At 27.5% G+C, this 22,667-nt stretch overlaps 1 protein-coding gene across 1 annotated transcript in view; it reads left to right on the plus strand.

Moving 5' to 3' along the window:
- The window catches only part of Nup205 (nuclear pore complex protein Nup205), a 102,646-nt gene that overhangs the window by 8,106 nt on the left and 71,873 nt on the right, over nt 1-22,667 (plus strand). Inside the window, exons 3-8 of the mRNA XM_087158766.1 lie at nt 2,894-3,065; nt 5,754-5,972; nt 12,788-12,873; nt 16,122-16,350; nt 19,192-19,362; nt 20,953-21,071. Coding sequence (XP_087014892.1) covers nt 2,894-3,065; nt 5,754-5,972; nt 12,788-12,873; nt 16,122-16,350; nt 19,192-19,362; nt 20,953-21,071 — 996 coding nt within the window. The remainder of the gene's footprint in view (nt 1-2,893; nt 3,066-5,753; nt 5,973-12,787; nt 12,874-16,121; nt 16,351-19,191; nt 19,363-20,952; nt 21,072-22,667) is intronic.

Here is a 22,667-nt window from a genome sequence, read left to right on the forward strand (position 1 = left end):
TAGCGAAGTGAATTTTCTATTTAGCGAACTTTTCATTGAGATCCACTTTCCCTATTTTCTAACTAAAATGTTTCAGAACATTTCAAACTTGTTAATGCATTTTATGGGGGAAATGATTTTGAATTAATTTTCAAACCTTCTGCTTTATGTAATGTTTTACTGCTTTCTCTAAAATAACTTTTAGAATATCTTTCCCTTTTTGTTTGCATTTCAAACGAAGAACTCAATCCAAATTAATGGATTTTATCAGTAGCAATTAAACCTAAGAACGCATGTGGTGATGTATACGTAAAATTACTTTTGTAATAAATGCAGCTATAATTTTATCAGGGTTGGCAGGTTTTTGACAGTTTAAACCATGGTTTAAACCGTCACATCAAAAACCTCACTGTCAAAAATGTCGAAAATGTCAAAAACCTATATTCATATGTGAAATTTAATTAATACATAAAATTTATATATTTTTTATAAAGGATAGTGTTTCTAAATATGTTCTAGAAAAAATAAATTTAAAATTTTGAAGAAACACTTATATTTTGAATAGTAACCAAAATCTTGTACTTTTGAAAGCTCACATCTTTTGTAATATTATGTATTCATTTTCATGTGTTATTGAAAATCTGCAGTGATATTATTAAGAAATTTATTTATAACCAAATTTAGAGTATAGTATAGATTATACTAAAAATTAGACATTTTTAAAGATAAACATTAGCAGTTTTGTACATTAGACATCTTTTAAAGAAAATTCTTTTTAATATACTTTTAAATCTTCTTAATAACCTTTTTAACATAAGACAATACAAATTTAAGTGCTTTCTGTTAAATACACAGAGTAGTTAGTGTCGATTTACAGTATATTTAGCCTATTCATTTACTATGCTGAAAATTTAGTTTATCCAAATACTTGTGAATTTCATTTTTCTGAATACTATATAGTTTTGTTGAATATCTAAATATTCAGCTGTTGAATAATTACTTCTTGCTTTCAAGATATGCATTATTTGTATTCTTAATACAAGTGGGGGAAAAAATTAAGAGGTAAAAATTGTTTTAAAATGATAAGTGTAATAATTATAAATAAATATTATAAATAATATGAATTATATTTATCATTATTCCCAAATATAACTACTTTTAAATTCAAATTAACATACTGGATAATAAAGATATTCGGTATAACATTAAATTTTTTTTTCATACACTTGTATCAAGTTTGTATTTATACAACATAACTTGTAAGTTCCTTATAAATATTAGTTATATGTTCCTTATATGTCAAAAATGCATAGTAATAAACTTTTAATTTTCTTAAGTATCAAAAAAAATTTTTTTTTTCAAAATATAAATATTTAAAAAAATTTTGGGCAAAATTTTTCTGCACATGGATTTGAATATAAATTTCTGAGATTTTAAATCTGTTATTTTACCTTAATTTTAATTAAAAAATATTTTAAAACCTGCTGATTACCTATAGTATAATTAAATTTCAATATAATGCATGGCAACTGTTGGTAGTTTTGAAGTTAATATATTTTCTTGGCAAACTTTAGTTTTTGACATTTTTGACGGTTTAAACCAGTATTATACCCTTGTCATGTCAAAAACCACTTTTTGACGTCAAAAGCCCAACTCTGAATTTTATTCATAAATTTAGCTTTTTTTTAGTTTAAAATGTATGTAGCATTATAGTGTGATACTGGATAATGTTTTACTCTATTCTTGCTTTCCATGCATATTTCTTTTATGGTTATGATTTATAAAATATATAGTAGATACTAGTTTACAAGGTAAAGGTGCATCAATTGCTGTTTTAATTTTGTCTAATGTTTATGAATTTATGTATGATACCTGTTTTGTGTTGTTCAAGTATTTTAAAAGGTGATTTTCTAAGTAACGAATTTTCCATACAATGAACTTATTATCGAGATTTAATGAATTCGTTAAATAGAGGTCCGACTGTATATATATATTTGCTGAATCAGTTATTGATAAAAGGGAAAATTTTCTTAGAGAAAGTAAGTTTTTTAATGAAAATTGTATTATTTTGAATGAATTTTAGTAAATAAAAGTATTTAATTATTTTTACTTAAAAATTTAGTGCCAGAACACTAAAGTTTATATAAAATTCATCCATTTTGCCACCAACTTGACTAAAGGGATCATGGTATATGACAATTAAGTCTTTTAATAAAATTTTAGTCATATTATTGAAATTTTTTTGTTTTTATTTAGGCAACTATTTTCATGCTTTAGGCTACTAAAAGCAACCATTTTGTTAATTTTTTTCTGTGGCAACCCTGCTCAAAGGATAATAGTAGGGAACCGATTTTCCGGAACGATCGGGACTATCGCTATTCCGGATAACTGATTTTTCCGGTTTTCTGAATCGATACAAAAAGCCGTTTTTTTATTGTTAAACCCAACTAAAAATAGAAAAATATTTAGAAATAATCTTAAAAAGAAGAAAAAATGATGAAGTAATACACTAATGATTATTTCTAAAATGATGGTAAGGTAAACATCTTTCAAAAAAGGAAGAAAAATCCTAAAATCTTATGAGGTAAAAAAATTATTATTTTTTTTAAAATAGCAGGACAATTTATCGAATTTCGTTCCGGTTTTTTGGTTTTCTGATTTCCGGATAACGGGTTCTGTACTGTATATGACAATTAAGTCATTTAACAAAATTTTAGTCATATTTTTGATGATATTTTGTTTTTATTTAGGCAGCTATTTTCATGCTTAAGGCTACTAAAAACAACTATTTTATTTTTTTTCCTGTGGTGATATTTTGGTATAATTTCTTAAGCTTACAAAGATTCTTTTTTTTTATATCTTTTTTTAAAAACTTCTTATCGAAGGAATGATTTGATTATTTTTTTTCCCTCAGCCTAAGAGTCCTATCCATAGAGAAGCTGTAAAGCAAGCTTCTACAAATGGTATTGCTGTGGTGGGCCGCCCTGTGCTTCAGATCCTACCCCAGTCTCTTATCAACGAGGCTCTCATCATTAGTGATATGTTTGATTTAAATGAAGTAACATCTCTTGAATTACTAATATCAGGTAAATATGACTTTAATTGTTGTATTTCATCAGAACGAGTAAATCTATATAGGAAAACTGAACTGTCTGACTACGAATTTCAAGGAACAAGGTTTGGGTAAGTAGTCAAAAATCACAAGTTCGGAAAACCACTCGAAGAGGGAAGAAAGACTAAATTGATTAATTGAAATAATTTTTAAAAAAAAAATTTATTTCAGAATTATTCTATAGGTATTGTGGAATGCTTGTATGTTGCATATGCTTCATGTCCCCCATGGCAGAATTACGGCGACATTGTCGCATAACGTTACGCAGTTCTTGCAGAAAGGTTTTTCTTTTGAAAAGTAAAAAAATTTTATTTTTTTTCTTTCCTTTAAAAATTGACACATAATATTTGAATCATACATTTAGGTAATCTGTTTGACGCGCTTAATTTACTCCAATAGTATCGTAAATCGATGTAATGTTTCGATTGTGTTTTCGGCAGTTATTGATATTGTTTTTGACGTGGATTTTAAATGTCCCGATATATTTCGAACAATATGGAAAATTCGAATTGTGCATTTTAGTATACACTTTTTAAGACAATATTTCGATCGAATTTTTGGCAGTTATTGCTATCGATTTCTGTACAGTTTTTAAATCTGATAATCTCAAGGGGGGGAAAAGCATTTGAGGAGTTCTATTTGCATGATTTTGTCGCCAATCTTTTTTTCCCGGCTATTACTACTGCGGATTTAATGATTTTTAATTACTTTTTTATAGTGATGATTATTTACAAAATGCGAAGAAGGAAATAATTTGTGCGTCCCCCCAAACAAAATGCGACAATATCACCTATAATATTAGAATATGAAATTATTACCTGTTCAATTTAAAAATATATATGTAGTTTTTTTTGTAAACACAGCACTTTTGTTATTTTAAATTGGTAGCATATATGTTAGTTATAAAAAGTATTTTGCAGAAAGATATTACTGCTAAAAAGTTTTGCCGCAAATAGCTGAAAAAAATTCTGCCACAGGATTCACATCTTGATAATATAAATTTAAATACAGATAGACAGAAAATTACTTTTTACTAATGAAATAAGCTGTTAAAAAGTTGTAAATATCCGATTTTTTTAATGGAACCAAAACAACCGAATTTCATACAAAAAAAAAGGCAAAATAAATATTTATTCCACCTTTGATAATGTTCAGTTCTTTGTAACTCAAAGATTATTTCTTATTATGTAGAGGCTCACATATAAGTGTGCAAAATTTCATTCTTTAATCGCGTGTACACCTTTTAAACTCTTTTGTAAAAGAATTTCTTATCACTACTTTTAGGAAACTTGAATCAATTTCAAATTATTGATTTACTATGATTAACAGAATGTCTCCTGAAATAAAAAAAACAGACTATCTGACAAATAGGACTTTCAATTGGCTAAGAAGATTTATTAAATCTAGGTTTCTTTCTAGAAAAATAAAGTTCTTCATTTAAAAAACTCTTGTCAGGTTAGTCCTGACGTATGCTTCTGAAGCTTGGACAATGACAAAACTGGAGGACAATTGTGTCGCAATATTTGAGAGAAAGATTTTGAGGAGTATACTTGGTGGTGTAAATGAAAACAATAACTGGAGAAGGAGATTTAACTTAGAACTTTACTAGAATTATAAACAACCTGATACTATTAAATACATAAAAATAGATAGAATAACATACCTGCCACATTTCCTGTTTTTAAAGAAAGACTCCGGTATCTTTTCGGCTATCTCCTGTTTACCTGTTTTTCTCAAATTTCTTCATATTTTTTTGAAGAAATTTAAAAAAATTTTTTTTTTTGCCAATTAAATATCCGCTGATGGCAAAAATACATCTTTTAATCCTCAACAGATGATGCTTTTGCCAGTTCTGTAGCATGTTGAGTGTTTATAGTGTAAGTAATTATAAATAATGGTTTAAAAAAAAGACTTCTTTAGATTAAGATTCATATACATATTTTTTTCTTCTCTAAGTGTAAGGGCTTATAATTTTGAATTTCTGTCTTTGACTTACATGATTGCGCATGATGTATCAAAACTTTGCTGGTAACCTAGAAAAATGTTGCTCGTAAAGTCTCCATTTTTATTTCTGCACCGTTGGCTGGTATGGAATGAATTAGAGTGCCCATGTGATTCGAATGAGTGATGACAATACAATAAAAAAGATATTGGTTTTTAGACCAAATAGAAGCGAAATTTCTATTATTTTTGTTTTTTTATTTTATCAATTTAAAATTCTAGCTGAAGCCAGCCAGTCATTGGCAATTTTTTTAAAATTCTGAAATAAGAACAGAAAAATCAGGAATATTTCTTTCCTTTCCGACAAACAAGAAAAGTATCTTTAGAATATAATTTTGCAGAAGAAAAAAAAATTATTTGCTTTGTTATTTTTTTTCAGCTATTTTATCACTTCAACTCTTTTTTTACTCTGTTTTTTTAATTTGAAATCTATAAATATGAAGATGCTGAGTATAACAGTTTTGGTTATACCTATCATTTCAATTAATGTTATTATAATGCTTTTTTTAATTTATTGTTGCGTTTTTGAATTAATACTAGAATTAATATAGAAGTTTATTTAGTTCTGCCAGTTTTTATCAATTATAACCAGTTTCTGCCGGCAAAAAGCTATCCCCGTTACTATATTTCTTATTTCACAGACAATGTTTTATACTTTCAGGTCAGCATCAGCAGCCTCGTTTTCCTGGATTAACGAGAGGCCTAGTAGCGATGCTGCTGTACTATGATGGCAGAAGAAACCTGGTCAATACTCTTCAGCTTCTGGTCGAAGCACGTGAAGGCAGAACTTGGACTCATGGCATCAGCTTTGAATTGTCTTCCATCATAACTAATTTCACAAATCAACTGAAAGAAGATGGTATCTTTATGAAAATTATGGGTACATTTTTTATGAATTTTTTTTTTTTTTTTTTTTTTTTAATCTCAGCCTGTCTGTGATATTTCTTCAGTTTTAAAATTCTGAAGAAATGTTCTTTTCTGAAATTATCTGTGCTATACATTATCTGTCCATATGATTGAAATGTTTTAATCAATAATTTTAAATTTTATTGAATTGTTACTTTCATTCGTCATTAAGTTATGTCCATATTTATTGGTGCATGATATTAGAATATCTTTTACTTTAAGGGGTCAGAGAACCCTTGCAACAATTTTTCTTAAATAAAGGTATAATCATTCACTTTAAGGATGTTTTACATGCTCATTTCTTATACAAAAATTTTTCTTAGTGCTTACAATATTCATCTTAGCAATTTTGTGCATTCATTTGTTGATATATCAATTAGAATATTTTTTATGAATTATTTTCTGAAAAAGTAGGAAAAAAGGTTAAAAATTCCTGTTTATAACGTACTGTAAAAACTGTAATACTTCATAAAATGCGTATTCCTTGCACAATTTAAATAAGTGTATTATACTTAAGATAAAAAAGTTTACTTCAAAGATTTATCTTTAATAGAAAAAATTCCTTAGGGATTTAATTAAGACTAAAACATAAAATTATCAGCTATGAGAAAAAGCACTTTAAATTTGTCTGCTGTGCAAGTTTTTGTTTTAGGGCAGTCTAAAATTATTCATAACTTTTTTTAAAAATGTAGACAGGGATATGATTTTTTTTCTAGTGCATTTGAAATAGTTTGAAGTTTTATTATAAACAGAATTTTTTTTTTTTTTTGGTTTGTAATTTTTGGGAGCTGTGACCCCTTAATAAATGAGACTGCAACAGTTATTGAGTATCATCAGGGTGGCCACCCACCTTGAAAACCTGGAATTATCAAGGAAATTTTAAGAAAAGCTGAAATTTTTTTTTTAATTTAAATTATTTTACCATCCGTTATATCCACTTTATTCAGATGGAAATTTGTCATCAAAGAGCTGAAATATCTTCAACTTAGCAATACTTCATTAATATTCTCTCCATTATTACCCTGCTAAACTAGAATGTCATATGAAACTTGGAGAAACCTTTGACCTCTTTGGAGATTATGGGACTAAGCAGTTTAGGAAAGTCAAAAATTGTGAGGGAGGTAGAAGGGGTTAGGTTGGTATATTTGCTTCTGCTCATAAAAATGGGTTTTTTATCTTCTAGACTGTGGGCTAAATTCATTTACTGTTCAAGTTTGTTCCGATGCTTTGGGGGTATTTTTTTTTCTTTTAACAAAATGTTTCAGTATTTACAACTTCATAAAATTCTCCAAAAAATTATTGGTTATAATTTAATAACAGATTTTATCTTGCACTCTTTTTTCTGAAAGCTTTTATACTCCCATCCAATGAATTATTTTTTTTCTGTGAAGCCAACCAATCACTCATTTTCTTGAATCGCCAACAGCAAAATTGTTACAATTGTTGCATTGGTGCTAATTTTCTGGATTTCATTTGAACCATTTATAACATATTTTAAAGAAAAACTGATTCTTTTACGAATATTTAATTTTTAATTTAAAATTACATTCCAGAGATGATATTTCTAAAACTGCCTCTCTTTTTACCCTAAAAAGCTGGCAAAAACCATCAATGCATGGAAAACATGTAAAATGATGTATAAACTTAGAATATAAAAGAAATATTTATATTTGTTCATTAGAAAGAAGGAAAACAAAACTTTCTTCAGCACTGTACTGGTACAGGTTTCAAGTTGGGATGACCAAAATTTTAAACTTAATATTCAAAAAAAGGGATCATTTCCAAGGTGAAAAACTAAAAATTTCAATATAATGACTTGTAAATATCAGTTTTCAATAAGTTATAATCTTTTGAATGAAAGGTTACATCATTTGAAATTTTTGACTGTGATATGTGAATCTTTAACAAAGTAAATTTTTTTTTTTTATATTCATACAAATAATTGAAAATAATAATCAAAGTGTAGAAACATTTCACATTTTGATTTAAAAAAAAAAATCTCAAGATGCACTTTTGATATTTTATGTGCGAAGCCAAAATACGTAATTAATTGTACTGCGTCGCTAGGATTTAACATAATTAAATTATTTTTTCTGTTTATTTTGATAATAAATATTTTTATTGTAAATTAATTATATTTACGTCGGGCACCACTGCTTTTCTTTTTGTTGCATCTGTTTTTATTTATTTCCATCTCATATTTCGCTTTTTCTTTATAAAATTAAGTGAAATGTGAATAGAAACCAACTAAATATTACTATAGGTTAATTTACAATAACATATTTCTCCTCAGTAACCTACTAAAATTTGTGCAACTATGCTGTACTTTAAGTTAATTATATTATAACTTAAAATTGATCAATGAAATTTTTATATATTTTTTTAAATTTTAATTTATTATTTTTTTATTTATTTGAGCTAAGTTACTCAATTAATAACTTTAAATTTTTGAGAAACAATTTAACTTCATTTAGACATATTTTAAATCAGTCATTTTGCTTAGAGCCTGAAAATGAATGTATTTAGAGAAAAAAATTTCAGAGCATTCTGTAGTTATTTATTTTTTGTTTATTTATATATTTATTTTTTTGAGTAAAGGAAAAAATACTTTTTTGAAGAAAAAAATAATAATAAACTTACTTGCATAGTAAACTACAACAATAACACACATCCTATTCACTTTTTAGGTAAATGGGATAAAAATTGTTAGCAGTTAATGGACCTGTAATTGACATATGTAACTGGAGAAGGGGTATTAAAAAGAGATTAAAATTAGAAATTTCTTTCTTAAATTTGGTGCATCTCTTGTTCTGCTACCGGGGACATATACTCTTGTTCACTGCTAGTTATGCCACTAAATACAAGTAAAAGTTATATTGGTTAATATCGTATGCTTTGAAACATCAAATAGAATAGATTGTGAGAGCTTTTACTAAACAATTATTTAATTTTATGCTGGCAATAAATAAAGCTATTAAATTATCATTTTACCTATACAATCTTTTTCCCCCAGAAAAAATTGTTATAGACTAATAGTATAGTAAAAAAAAAAAAAAATTTTTTCTTCTTCTCCTTTTAATGTACAGTGACGTTTTTTTTTTTTAAATTTTTTTTTTATTGTATATAAAAATAATTAAACTTTTCGGCATTCTTTCCCATATTTAAAAAAAAAAATAGCAATAGCTTTTTTTTGTTTCAAGATTTTTAAAACTATTCAATTTAAGGAAATATTGCTTAAATACGATTTTTATTTACATTGTTAATATACAATGCACAGTTAACACATTCGCTGCCACTAAAAATGATATTTCCATCCTCAGAAGCTGGATTACAAAACAGGGTTTTAATAGTTTAAGTGTTCCTTATATTTTACTAGGAAAACCAGAAAAATGAAGAAACATATTATTTTCCTGTTTAAAGAGCGTTTTTTTCTTCTTTTTTCGACGCTCTGGAGCATCAGTGCCACACAGAATCAACCTATCTTCGGGAGTGCCACTGACACTCCAGCGCGTCTGATCAATATTCTCAGAAATTACTGGCATATTGCATAAAGTAGCAGCTTAAAAGGAATAAAACGGAATACCATTCAAGTATATGTAGTACCATTTATGAAACAATGCTGAAAATATTTACAAATAATAAGCACTGTCTCAGAATCCGACATTTCTCTGGTGTCCATTACAATATCACTCTCCATCTGATGCGTCCGAAGATTTCCAACCGTAGTCTTCGTCTGTGCTATCGTAATCCGAAAGATCACTATTTTGTAACAATTCTAATATTTCAAAATCAGTCAATATTTTCTTTTCTTTTCTTTTCTTGGGCTGTGACGGTCAAATTCAAACAAAAATTCTTAAAACCAACCACAAAAAATAATGCTTCAATAACGTGCCAAAAGAACATGTCCATTCAACTTCAAAAACCACACTAAACACGGAGCATATAACTTTTCAGAGTCGATCGACGCACCAACCCTTCGTCGTCATACCAGGAGGTGTGGTTCTGCAGTGGCAGCGAACGTGTTAAAATTAAAATAATTGATTTTTCAACTAACTTTGACAAGATGGAAAATGTTATAAAGCACACTGATCCTTTTATTCCAACAGGAAATATTAGACAATTTAAATTTAAAGAAGCTATTCAAATTGAAAAATTATGTTTATAGTATTAAAATTAAATTAATTATAGCCATTATGATGATTATCAATAACTAAAATTTATATCCATCTTGAAAAATTTATGTCTGACACTGAAGTAAAGAATTTCATATTAATTATATTACAAGTTAATTTCAAATTAATTACATTACAAGTTAATTTCAAATTAATTATATTACAATGTTAATTATATTACAAGTTAAGAACTGCATATAATTTTTTTATTCAAATGTCAGCTTCATAATTCAGTCATGTTTACATTTAAATTACAAATTCAATCCATTCCATTTAATTTGAACTTATTATAATCAGTTTTTATAAAATAAATTGTTTTTCGATTGGTTATGATGTAATAATATTTAATATAAAGCTAATGGTAATCATCATAACTTATGTTTTATTGATATGTTTTGATGTTTGATAAAACTAAAGTTTTGATGATTATAACTTATGTTTTATAAGATAGTTTTTCTAAGAAATTTATGTTAATTTTTTATGTCTGATACCGTGGAATTGCCAACTTGTAAGAACAAAAACAATTAAATAATCTAAACAAAGAAATCATGTGGTTTGATTGAAATTCTTTAAATATTCTAATAAGAAAAAAGATTAGAGAATATTATCTAGTGATTTTCTATGGAATATGCATCAAGACAATTTTGGCTTTTGCGAATACTGAATATCTCTTAAAATAATAGTGCTAATTCAAAACAAACAACATTATTTAAACATTTTACTTAAGATATTGGTTTAAAGAAAATTATATCAATGAATTTTATAAAGAGCACTGTTTGGATAAAATACTGTATAAAATGGAGCTATATTGAAATGTAAATAAATATAAAAATTTACAGATGTGTAATTACCTGGAATTATTTTCTTTTGCTTGTTATGTTATAAAATATGTTAAACTGTACTTTCCAAGGTTTTTTTCGGGTCACTCTGTATTTTCTATTTGGTACATCATGTACAAAAATTATTTAATACTTAAAAACATTTTTTTTTTCATTAAAAACAATATATTCTCCCAGGTAAACATATTATTTTCTCCACATCTATTTAATAGGATATATTAAAAATAACATTTTAAATAATATTGGTACTTTTCTTGTACTTACCTACCTAAACTTTATTAGAAAAATTTTAATACTGGAAATTTTAATATTTTTACCTGGAAAAATCAGGGAAATTTGAAATCTGATGAGAGTGGCCACCCTAATCATGTTTATCGACAGTTTGGTGAGGATAAAAGTTTTGCATCCTCTGTAGTTATGTGCAGTATGCAGGGCTGAAGTTTTTTTTTTTTTTTTTTTTTTTTTTTTTTTTTTTTTTTTTTTTTTTTTTTGCATTCTAAACTGGTTTTGGACATGTGGGTTTTACTGTCCTAAACTGACTAAAACTGTCTTAAAGTGTCCAAAACCTTGAACATTAGTGAAAGATTAAAATTCTCTATGTGTAACCATTGTACACATAATAACTACATATATTAATAAATATTGGATACTTTTTATACTATTTGCTTTTACTTATGAAAGGAAATTCATATATTATTGTAGGAAAAGATTTATAACATTTAAGGCTATAGTGGACACAATTCATTGAACAACAAAAGTGAATACTTAATTCCTTAAATATGAATAAATGTGTTTTTAATACTGATAAATTGTGTGTTTGCTTAAGGATAAATAATGCAATATTAATAATAAACTTTTTTGATAAAATAAAACTTTTCTTCGTTCTATTCCTTGCTCATAAATTAACCTTTTCTTTTTCACAATATTTTTTTTTAAATTGCGACATAATTTAAATAAAAGGGTTTTGGACAGTTTAAGACAAAGGGATTTTGGACAGAACAGTTTAAACTGTGGATTAATCCATTTTGTCCTAAACCTTGCCAGCTCTGGCAGTATGTGTAAAAAAAAACTGCAGTTATATATTAAAAATTATAATTTATTTTGTAGCCATTGTATACAATTCTTTGTATACAATGGCTATAACTAAGTAACTGTTATTTTTAAAAATCTAGTAATTTTTTTTTCTAAGCTGTTACATATTTATTTTCCCTCTGAAGTTCGTGAATTTTTCACATAATGTTAAACTTAAGTGATTTTGTATCTTTATTTTAAAATTTTGTAAACTCTTTTTAATTGCAAATTTAGAAAAAAAAGAAACTTTTATTTTTACTTAATTTAACAGACTTTTTTTAAATACCCATTACGGATGCACTATCTTTTTGATTGAAGGGCCACTTGCACAGCCGATTGACCAGTGAAGGGCCACATGCTCAAGTAAAACAATAGAAAACTGATTATTTTTTTTAACAAAAATATTTCCTTCTTATTAAAAGATAAAATTAAAAATAAACAGTTCAATTAAATAAATAAAATCTTTAAGATAAAGTGATGGTTTCTTTTACTTGCTACAAAAGTCTGTTTTATTATAAATTCTAACAGTAAAAACTTTAATGTTCTTGCAATTAAATTTTTTAAAAATTCAATCTTTTAAGTAAAATAAATTCAAATCAAATACTTTAATTAAAGAAAGTTTAGAATATGATTTAAAATGATTTCAATAAAAATTATTGTGTATAATTGTGACTGGATGTATACAATTAAATGTTCTTTTTTTTTAGATCTTATAGAAAATTATGATACCACAAAAGAACTCGAGCTTTTACACCGTAACCGTGCTTTAGGGGGACCTAGATATCGTAAACAGGTTTGTATGCAAATCTCTTTCTCTTTTTTTTTTTTTTTTTTTTTGTTTCAATTGCTTTTGAGTTACCCATCAGAAAGTTGAATTTTTATGATCTGACTGCTATTTAATGCCTTTGGAAATAATATTCTTTTGCTATTCTGCTGTGTAATATAAAAATCACAATCAGCTAAATATTGAATTTTTTTTTAAAATCATTTTTCTGAAGTTCTATTTTGTCTTAAATAGTATTAGCAATTCAATAAAACTTTATTCTTTACTTTTTTTCTCTCGTTTTTTTGAAAATAGGGTAAAACATGGAAGAGAGATGTTTAGCTTTAAAAGTTCCTTTCAAAAATTAAGAAGCTATTTTTATTTTTTCTGTTTTGTTTTTGTATGTAATCTTTTATGGGCGGTCTTAAGATAGCTCTGTTTTTACATTAATTATACCTTTTTTAATGTTTTATGGATAATTTTTTTCCCCAGAAATTTTTTTTTTTTTAGCATTGAAGTTCTGTTTTAAGAATTAAGAAGAAAAAAATTTTATATTTCCCTTTTTCTTTTTTTCAACTTTACCACTTCAGTATTTTTTTATAGCTTTCACACAGTTTTTTTATTTATCCTAAATATTTCTAATTATAAGTTTTTTCCCCCTTAACCTCATAGCGAAACAGGGTTCCAGGTCATGCAGAACAGGGAAAACCTGGTATTGTTGGATAATTTTATTTTAACTCTAAAAATCAGGGAAGGTTGAAAAGGGCAATTTTTTTTACAAAAACCTAGAATTATCCTATATCATTCCTGGAAAATAACCAGTCTTAAAATTGTCAGTAACAGTTATCAGTTTTTGAGATTTGATTTAAATAATTTTAACATCTATTACAATTATTTGTTATTTCACATTTGGTAATTCACATTGTTTGTAATTTCACATTTTAGTCAGACTGAAATGTTCTCTTCCTAATTTAAAATTTTTTTCATATTAATTAATGGCATTTGGAGTATTGAAAAGCATCATTTCAGAAAAAAAACTCCTTTTGTATTTACTTCGAATAAATAAAAAATGGGCAATGGTGGCAAATTGTCACATGGCATGCTAAACTACATTATTAGTTCAAAAAAAAAAAAAAGAAAGTCGAACTGTCAATTCAATACCATGATAAATAAAATGTGCATATTTTTATAATATTTTTGATAAATATTTTTATTTGTAAAAATCAACTTTTTACCAAAATTCAAATTTAGTTACAACTTTTTGTTTTGAATCAATCTTGTATTTTAGTACGAAATAGATATGTAGAGAACATGAAAACAGTTATGCTCCCTTTCATGGTCTTAATTTATGGCACATTGATTTACTAAGTTATTTACAGGGTTGCCACAGGCGACTTGAACTATTTTGCCACAGGCGGCAGAATTGCAACTATTTTTGACATGAGGCGACTGGCCACTTTTTTTGCTCGAAAAGGATAGAAAAGCATATATTTTCAGGAAAAGGAGACTATTGGGAGATTTTTCTGTACGCCTAGCGATGTTTTTATAGCATTAATTGGGTAGAAAACCTGCTGCCCGTGGAGCTTCTGAACAAGCCAAATTTTTTTCTTTTCTTAAAAAATAAAAAAATTTAAACATTTTTAATTGCAAATTTGAGTCATCACTTTTTAATTTGTCCAGTTTGCACAGATTCCATTGCAAGTCTCTTTTGTTTCTCGATCGCCTTTTCAATGGCTATTGCTACGGAATTCTGAATAATTTAACACTCAATTTTTAATATGATATTACGATGCGTGCATTTCGAATTTGAGTAATCACTTTTTACAATATATATATATATATATATATATATATATATATATATATATATAAATATGCATGCTAAATCAATTAGTAATAAGGGAATATTTTTTTTATTGAAAAGTATTTTTTGAATGAATTCTAGTAATTAAAAAGTGCTTAATTTTTTGCAAATATACTAATTTTTTTGGTATAAAAAGTTAGAACATAACATGCTAGAACATAAACGTTTGTATAAAAAATTTTATTTTTGCCACCAACTTGACTAAGTGGATCATGGTATATGACAATTATGTCATTTAATAAAATTTTAGTCATATTTTTGATGAATATTTGTTCTAATTTAGACAACTATTTTCATAGTTTTTGGCAGTTACTTTCATGCTTTAGACTACTAAAAGCAACTACAGTCAATTCGCTATAACTCGAAGTACGATAACTCGAATATTACTATAACTCGATTTTTTTAAGGGGTCCCGACCCTTTTATCTTCAATTTCATGTTAATTATTCTCGATTACTCGAACTTTACTCCCTTTAACTCGATTTTTTTGTGGATCTTTTAAAGCAAGAAAAAAAATCTAGGAGCTGATATCTTGCCCCTTCCTTTGCAACACACGCAATGTCTTTCGCACTCTTCATGGAGGAGCTAAAGCTGTCTCTCTTGAAGTATGTGAGCAGTGGTTAAATGAAACGTTACCAAACTTACTTCAAGGATACAGTTAAAATGATGTTTTCAATATTGGTGATATGGGTTTATTTTTTAAATGTCTTCCAAATAAGACTATGATGTTTAAGGATGAAAAATGCTCAGGGGATAAAATGAACAAGGAACGTTAGACTGTCCTAGTTGAAGGAAATGCTTCTGGGACAGAGAAATTGCCCTTACTTGTTATCAGAAAATACCGAAATCCCCGATGTTTCAAGAATGTAAAAACGTATCCTTTGGATTACAAGTCTAACAAAAAGTTTTGGATGACATCATTTTTATTTGAAGACTATGTAAGAAAATTGGATCGTAAATTCTTCGCTAAAAAAAGAAAAGTGATACTTTTTATGGATAAATGCACAGCGCATAGTGATCTACCTAATTTGAAAGCAGCAAACCTGCAGTTTCTCCCGCCAAACACAACAGCAAAGTTGCAGCCGATGGACCAGGATATCATTAAGTGCTTCAAACATCAGTCTTATCGTAAATGGCTTGTCAAAAAAATGATCCTAAATATTGTAAGCATTTAGAAGATTTGTAATTGATAAGCATTAATTAAATAATCCGACAATATTTTGAAAGAACAAAACCGAAACTAACGGTAAGTCGAACTTCCGATATGTCGAAGTTTTTCGTCAGTCCTATCAGATTCGAGTTATCGCGAATTCACTGTATTTTGTTCATTTTTTTCTGTGGCAATCTTGTATTTAATTAATTAGTTATATATTTGAGTTCTTATTATTTTGAAACACTTTGTTTGTAAATGTTAGGTGACAGATTTAATCAATGAGATCAAGCTGACCCTCTCAGAGATTGTTTTTGGATGGTCTTGCCAAGGATCCTTGACGAAGGACGAAATTTTGCGAGTCTTGGCATATTTATCAAAGCAAGCTGGTGTTTCAAGCGATGGCTCCCTCGATAAACCCACGCTATTCATAATGATGGCATTTCTATATATCATTGATGTTAGCTGTTTGCAAAATTGTGATGAAGCTGATGGTAATGCTTATTGATATTAGTTTTTAAAAAATCTCAACTAATTTTTTCTTGTTACCAACATAACATGCCAAGTCTCATGTTTCTTAACGAAAACTAATGTATTTTACAACTATCTGTATATTCTCAAATTTCTCCGTATTTATTAAAGAAATTTTTTAATAAAAATTGGCGATCAAATATTTGCTGATGGCAAAAATACTTCTTATTCCTCATCAGATGGTGCTATTTCCAGTACTGTAGTATGTTGAGTGTTAAAAGTTTAAGTAATCCACAAAGGCAAAATTTTCCCAATACTTTATACAGGAATTCCTTTGTCTTCTGCATTGGGTTCAAAATTACAAGGCTCCGTAGTTGAGCATTGGTAGATTGAGAAAAATTTGGATTGGCTGTTCAACAACGGTTATAAAATAAAATAGTTTAAGTAATTATTAATAACGTTTTAAAATGATCTTCCTTATATTAGGATTTATACATGTATTTTTTTACTACGCGAAATATAAGTGCTTTTATAATTTCCAATTTTGAATTTCTCTTTTTGACATATTTGATTAAGGATGATGTATCAAAACTTCGCTCTTAGCCTAAAAAATGTTGCTAGCAAAATCACCATTATTTTATTTCTCCAATGTTGGCAGGTATGTTTTTTTTTTGTTACATCAAAAACCAGGAAAACATTGATTCCTCAGGGAGTTTAAAAATATAATTAGAAATCCTTGTAATTTTGAATATAATTCTTAATTTAGCTTTACAGAAATCTATTTCTGCAATGAATTTCCCCCTTGACCAGGCAGTAATTGATATTTTTTACTATCTGGAATTTAGTTCTAAGAGAAAAGAAAAATTAAAATACTTTCAACAACTTCATGATGTTGAAATGCGTAAAATTTTAAAACGTGCCCCTACTCGGTGGCTGTCTCTTGGTCGATGCTTAGGTCCAATTTTAGATCAGTGGGATCCTCTTCTCAGCTTCTTTCTCAGTGAAGTAAAAAGAGAAAGTTTATCTACTAGTCTAAAACAGAATATAACAACCAAAGTAGCAAAAAAGTCATCCGATAATTTGAGCAAAGAACAAAGATCAGAAAGAATTCAACAGGGCCCTTCAAATGCCAAGAAAAGAAAAGTAGACTGTCATCTGCCAGAGTCCAAAAAAATAAAATAGGTAAAGCAGCAAATAAAAATAATTTTGTAGAAAGAGAAGAAAAAATATTTTATTTCTTATCTTCTAATATTAATAAGGCATTTTGCTCTTTTGTCTTATTTGCCTCAGCGGACTTTGAAAGAATAAATATGCTTTTGCAAACAAGTTCACCTCTAATACATAATCTGAAGCAAATACTTACAAATCTATTGAAAACCATATTTCTTTATTTTATTGATGCTAATTGTCTAAAAAAGTTTGAGTTGATTAAAGTCCCCTTTCAGGATCCTACTGTCCAAAAAAATGATGGCGATCTACGTGTAGGCAATCGCAAATTAAGTATATTGGAATCTTTAACAATTGAAGAAAGAAAAGAATTTTATGCAGAAGTCAGGAAGTTTTTTGTAGCTTTGTGTGAATACATTGTAAAGAGATTTCCTCTAAATGATGAGATATTGGAGCATGCTGAGGTGGCAGATTTGGCCAAAATTTCTTCTAAGTCTTTCGCCAGTATAAGATACTTTGTTAAAAAGTTTATTTTTTTATTAACAAGAGAAAATGAAGAAAGTGAAGATGAAGCTTTAAATAATCTAGAGACTGAATTCAATTCCTTGCAAGTTGAACACTTAAGCATTTCCTCTGATCCTATGGATCAACAAGTTGCAACTTTGATTAATATCTATGACGCAGAAGGTTGCCCCAAATATAAAAAAATTTCAAAAGTATTGAAAGCTATATTGACTATACCTCACAGCAACGCTGAATGTGAAAGGGTGTTTTCTGTTATGAAAAAAAAATAGAACTCAATTTCGCTCATCGATGTCTGATGAGACTCTCGAAAAACTTTTAATAATTAAGTCTAAAGAAGGTAGACTTTGTTTTGAAAGAGACTTTTCAAAAGAATTTTTAGTAAAAGCAAAAAGTGCTTCTAAAGCATCTTTACAAAAATGATTTTTATAATGTTATTCTCTTTCCATAATTTCTATTATAAGTTCATATACAGTGCATACTACTATATTGTAATTAAACTAATGTAATGTTATAATTTTACATATTTCCCTTTAATCAAGAATTAATAAATGAATATTGTACCATCAAGTAGCTGGTCAAAGGTTTTTTTAAAATGTTTTTCCTTTTCTTGTTTTAAAATAAAGGTGAGTATATTGCTTTCTTATGCTCATATTATTGTGAATTTATAAATAAATAATTAAAATCACCTTTTTTTATAAATTCTTTTGTAATTAGTATGCATTTGCAAATCTTCTGCATTTTTTGGCATTTCTTCTGCATTTTTTTTTTTTGTCTATCTTCTGCATTTTTATAACTAGAGGTTGGCAGCTATGAATTAGTGCTGTCATTTTATGCTGTGCTACTCTTATTTATTTTATTGTAATAATTGCTAATTTTATTACTAATTTGGTTTTCATGAAAAATAATTGTAATTTTTTTAACTTTTTATTAAATAAGTATTTTTTTTAAAATTTAAATTGCATATTAAGATACTTAAAATGTTATTTCTGAAAATTAATATATTGATTTGAGCTTGTTAAAGTTAATGAATTTATTAAGCTGAAAATATAAATCTATTTATTTTTTAATAAATTTAACATTGCTTTTAGGCATGAAAAAATGAACATGTCAATACGAGAATTTTTTACTTGACATGCATTGTTTATACAAAAAAAAAAAAATATCTATTTCAGGAATCATTCAGAAGTTAAATTTATTCAGCATTCCTGATATAGGATCTACAATTCATAAGTTGTTAGTTTTAAATCAAGATAAATGGAAAGTTCCAGAACTAAAATCCGTTCTTCTCTTCGCCTGGGGTGTTACTCTTACAACCTTATCACGATTCTCTGCAAACCTTCAAGGTATTTCTTTATTTTTTCAAATGAAAGTGTATGTATTTAAAACTTATTTTATGGATGTGTTTTAAAACTCACAGTTAGAAAATAATTTAATATTATGCTGGTGCAAGAAATTCAGAGAATTTGCAGACTTGGCCGATTAACTCTAGAACTACTGGACTCATTTTAATAAAATTTGATATGTACATACATTGATACAATACAAAGCAAATCACCATTTAACAATTGTAACAAACACTCGAGATCGTGCGTAATACTCGTTGGAGTCGGAAGGCATTAAACAGCGGTTGCAGAATAAACAACAACAAAAAAATGGGTTAATAGGGGGTATGGTCCTCTCTTACAGATATACAGGCCTTGCAGTGTGATTTAATACTTAAAATAGGGCAGTTTATCATTTCCTGCGGCAATTGGCTTGAATTATCTTGTGTCAATATCATACCTTCTGATTCCAATGAGTGTAATGCATGATCATGCATGTGTATTACAATTATTGCATAGTTATTTGTTTTGTATTGTATCAATATATGTACATATCAAATTTCATTAAAATTGATCCAGTGACTCTAGAGATAATCGACCAAGTCTACGAATTCTCTTACACCAGTGAATATAATTTTATACAGGGGTTGCATTCCCCCTAAAATTCATAAAATTCCTCAAACTATGTGCAAACCCTAAAATTCCTAAAAATCTGATTAAATTTTGTTGGTGTTCCTAAAAAATTAGAGTTATAGGCTGAATATAAATAAAAAAGCAATAATCTAAAATACAAGAATTTAACTACATTAATTAAAACTTTTAATTTTACCACATGGGAATTCTGATCCTGAGAGAGGTTTTTCGATAAATAAAGCAATGCTTAATGTGAGTCACCATGAGAATACTATTATGTCTCTTAGACTAATCAAAGATACCATTCGAAATTATGGAGGAGTGTTGAAGATCACCACAACACTATTGAGGGCAGTAAAAGAATCTCACAAATCATATCAAGAATATATTAGAAAAATGATCATGATTAATTTCTTTTTCTCTAACTTCTAATATAAATTGCTGATTTGAAATCTAATAATATCACACAATAGTTTTTCTTAATAAAGTAAGGTAAAGGGTAATAATAAAGTTTTGATTAAGAAGGTAAAAATTAAATAAAGATCCAAGTTGGTGTTAATTTATTTTTTCTCTTCATTTATTCTCACTTTTGCCTGTTCCTGAATTATGCACTTAATTTCTGATAGGTAATATGTAAAGTTGAAATTTCATTTTTACACTTTAGAGATTTCATTCTTGACTTAGCTTCAGAGCTTTATTTTATGGCTTGCAATTATTTATGATATGTGTGGATGAATTGTAATAATCTTCCGTTATGTAATAAACTACTGTGTGATCTGTTTTTATCCTAGCAAAATCATATATTACCCCTAAAATTTACCTAAAATTTTTTGAAAAAAGTTCCTAAAGTTACCCTAAAATTTTAAAAACTTTGCTGCTACCCCTGTTTATAATATGAGATGTACTTACTTTCTCAGAAGTTGATATGATGAAATTTTTGTGGTTCATATTTATTAATCTAAAAATAATTCAATTTAGCATTCAATGTGGATGACTGTACAGATGATGACGAGAAAACTATTGATCTTGCTATAGATCAAAACGCATTTTTGTCCCTGAGGAGTCTCATAGTGAAAAATTCTACCTTTCATAACCAGGTTTGTTTTAAATAAACCCTTTTTTTAAATTAATCTTTTGATTAGATGATTATTTTTCCGATGCTGTAACCATGGTTATGTTTTGGACGTTAAGCAATTGTTTTAATAGATTTAATAAAGCAGTGTTTTCACTACAGTGTGAGAACGCGAGAATCTCACATATTTTTTTCTTTTCTCGCATTAAAAAATGATTAGTGCGAGAAGTTCGCACACTCAATGAATGAAATTTAAAATGCACAAATCTCTCAAATTTTGGAGAAAATTTCGTTTTCCGTCATTTTGAATAAAATCCGCCATTTTGAAAAAAGACATGAGAACAAGTGTTGAGAAAACAAATGAGTCCTTTATTATAAGTTGTTTAAAGTTAGCTCTATTTTTAGCTGTTAATGAATTACTAAACTCCGTCATCAACAATTTACAGCAATTAGTAAAAGTTTAAATCTGTAAAAACTATGCTTTATGACCTAACAAGAAGTATGAACAAGGAAACAACGTCAACGAACTTCGCTATTCTATAGCAGAAATAATTAAAAATCCTATGCTGGCAGATGTAGAGGATAGGTAAGTGTGTGCACAATGCTGCAAATTTAATTAGTGATTCCGAATAGTTTAACATTTGTTGCAAGGTCATTTAGCACCCAAAACCGAATTAAGGCAAAATATTGTAACAGATTGGCTGATGAGCATTTGAGCATCCTAATGAGAATAGCTGATGAAAAAGTAGATAAAGAACATTTTCCATATGATGATGCAGCAAAAATATTCAATGGTTTAGAAATTAGAAGGTGCTGAAAATGTATTATAATTAAAGAAATATTTTTTTCCAAGTCTATTCGTGTTTTTTTAATTTTTAGAAATCTCACTTAACTCTTTGAAATCTAACCCTGTTTTTTAGAAAGGGTAAGAAGTTCTCTCCCATTTTTTTTCTGTAATGAAAACACTGTAAAGAATAATTTAATGTCGTATTTTTTACAACACATTATTAGAAATAGTTTGTACACTTATTTGTTAGGTTCTAAAACTTGTTGATTTTTCTGACAGACATATTTAAAAGCGAAACTTGGAAAAATTTAAACTAGATTACTTTATACTGAACTATAAGTTATGTACTGCTGAATTGTTTTTCTTTTTAATAATATTCGAGCAAGTCTATTTTTTCATTTTTTAACTTATTTTTTTTTTTCAAGAATGGAAAACTTTTTTAGTTTGTTTAATTTTTACTGTTTTTTTTTGTTCTAATTATAGTGCATCATTACATTTCATATAGACTTTATTTTTTATTGCCACTTTTTTCTTTACGGTAAGACAGATGATACAGGTAACATAGTAAAGTGTGGTTTTCATCGTTGAAGTCACATTTCAGAAGCGAGGACAATTTTTTCTGTTTTCTTTTGCTTTTTTTTAAAACTTTTCTTTTTTTCAAAGTTTCTATTATGACACAGCATTTTTTAAAGAGCGTTTCTAATGAATGTAGGGTTAGTATGCACCGGTAAAAGAAAAGAGTAAAACAAATCTGGGAATTATCACCGAAAACTTACTTTTACCCCAAAGCCGGGAATTGTCAGGGAATTTGATACCCTGTCAAATTGGGAGATT

This window comes from Parasteatoda tepidariorum, chromosome 3 (assembly GCF_982258835.1).
Source record: "Parasteatoda tepidariorum strain Cologne lab strain chromosome 3, Ptep-v5.0, whole genome shotgun sequence".
Lineage (NCBI taxonomy): Eukaryota > Metazoa > Arthropoda > Arachnida > Araneae > Theridiidae > Parasteatoda > Parasteatoda tepidariorum.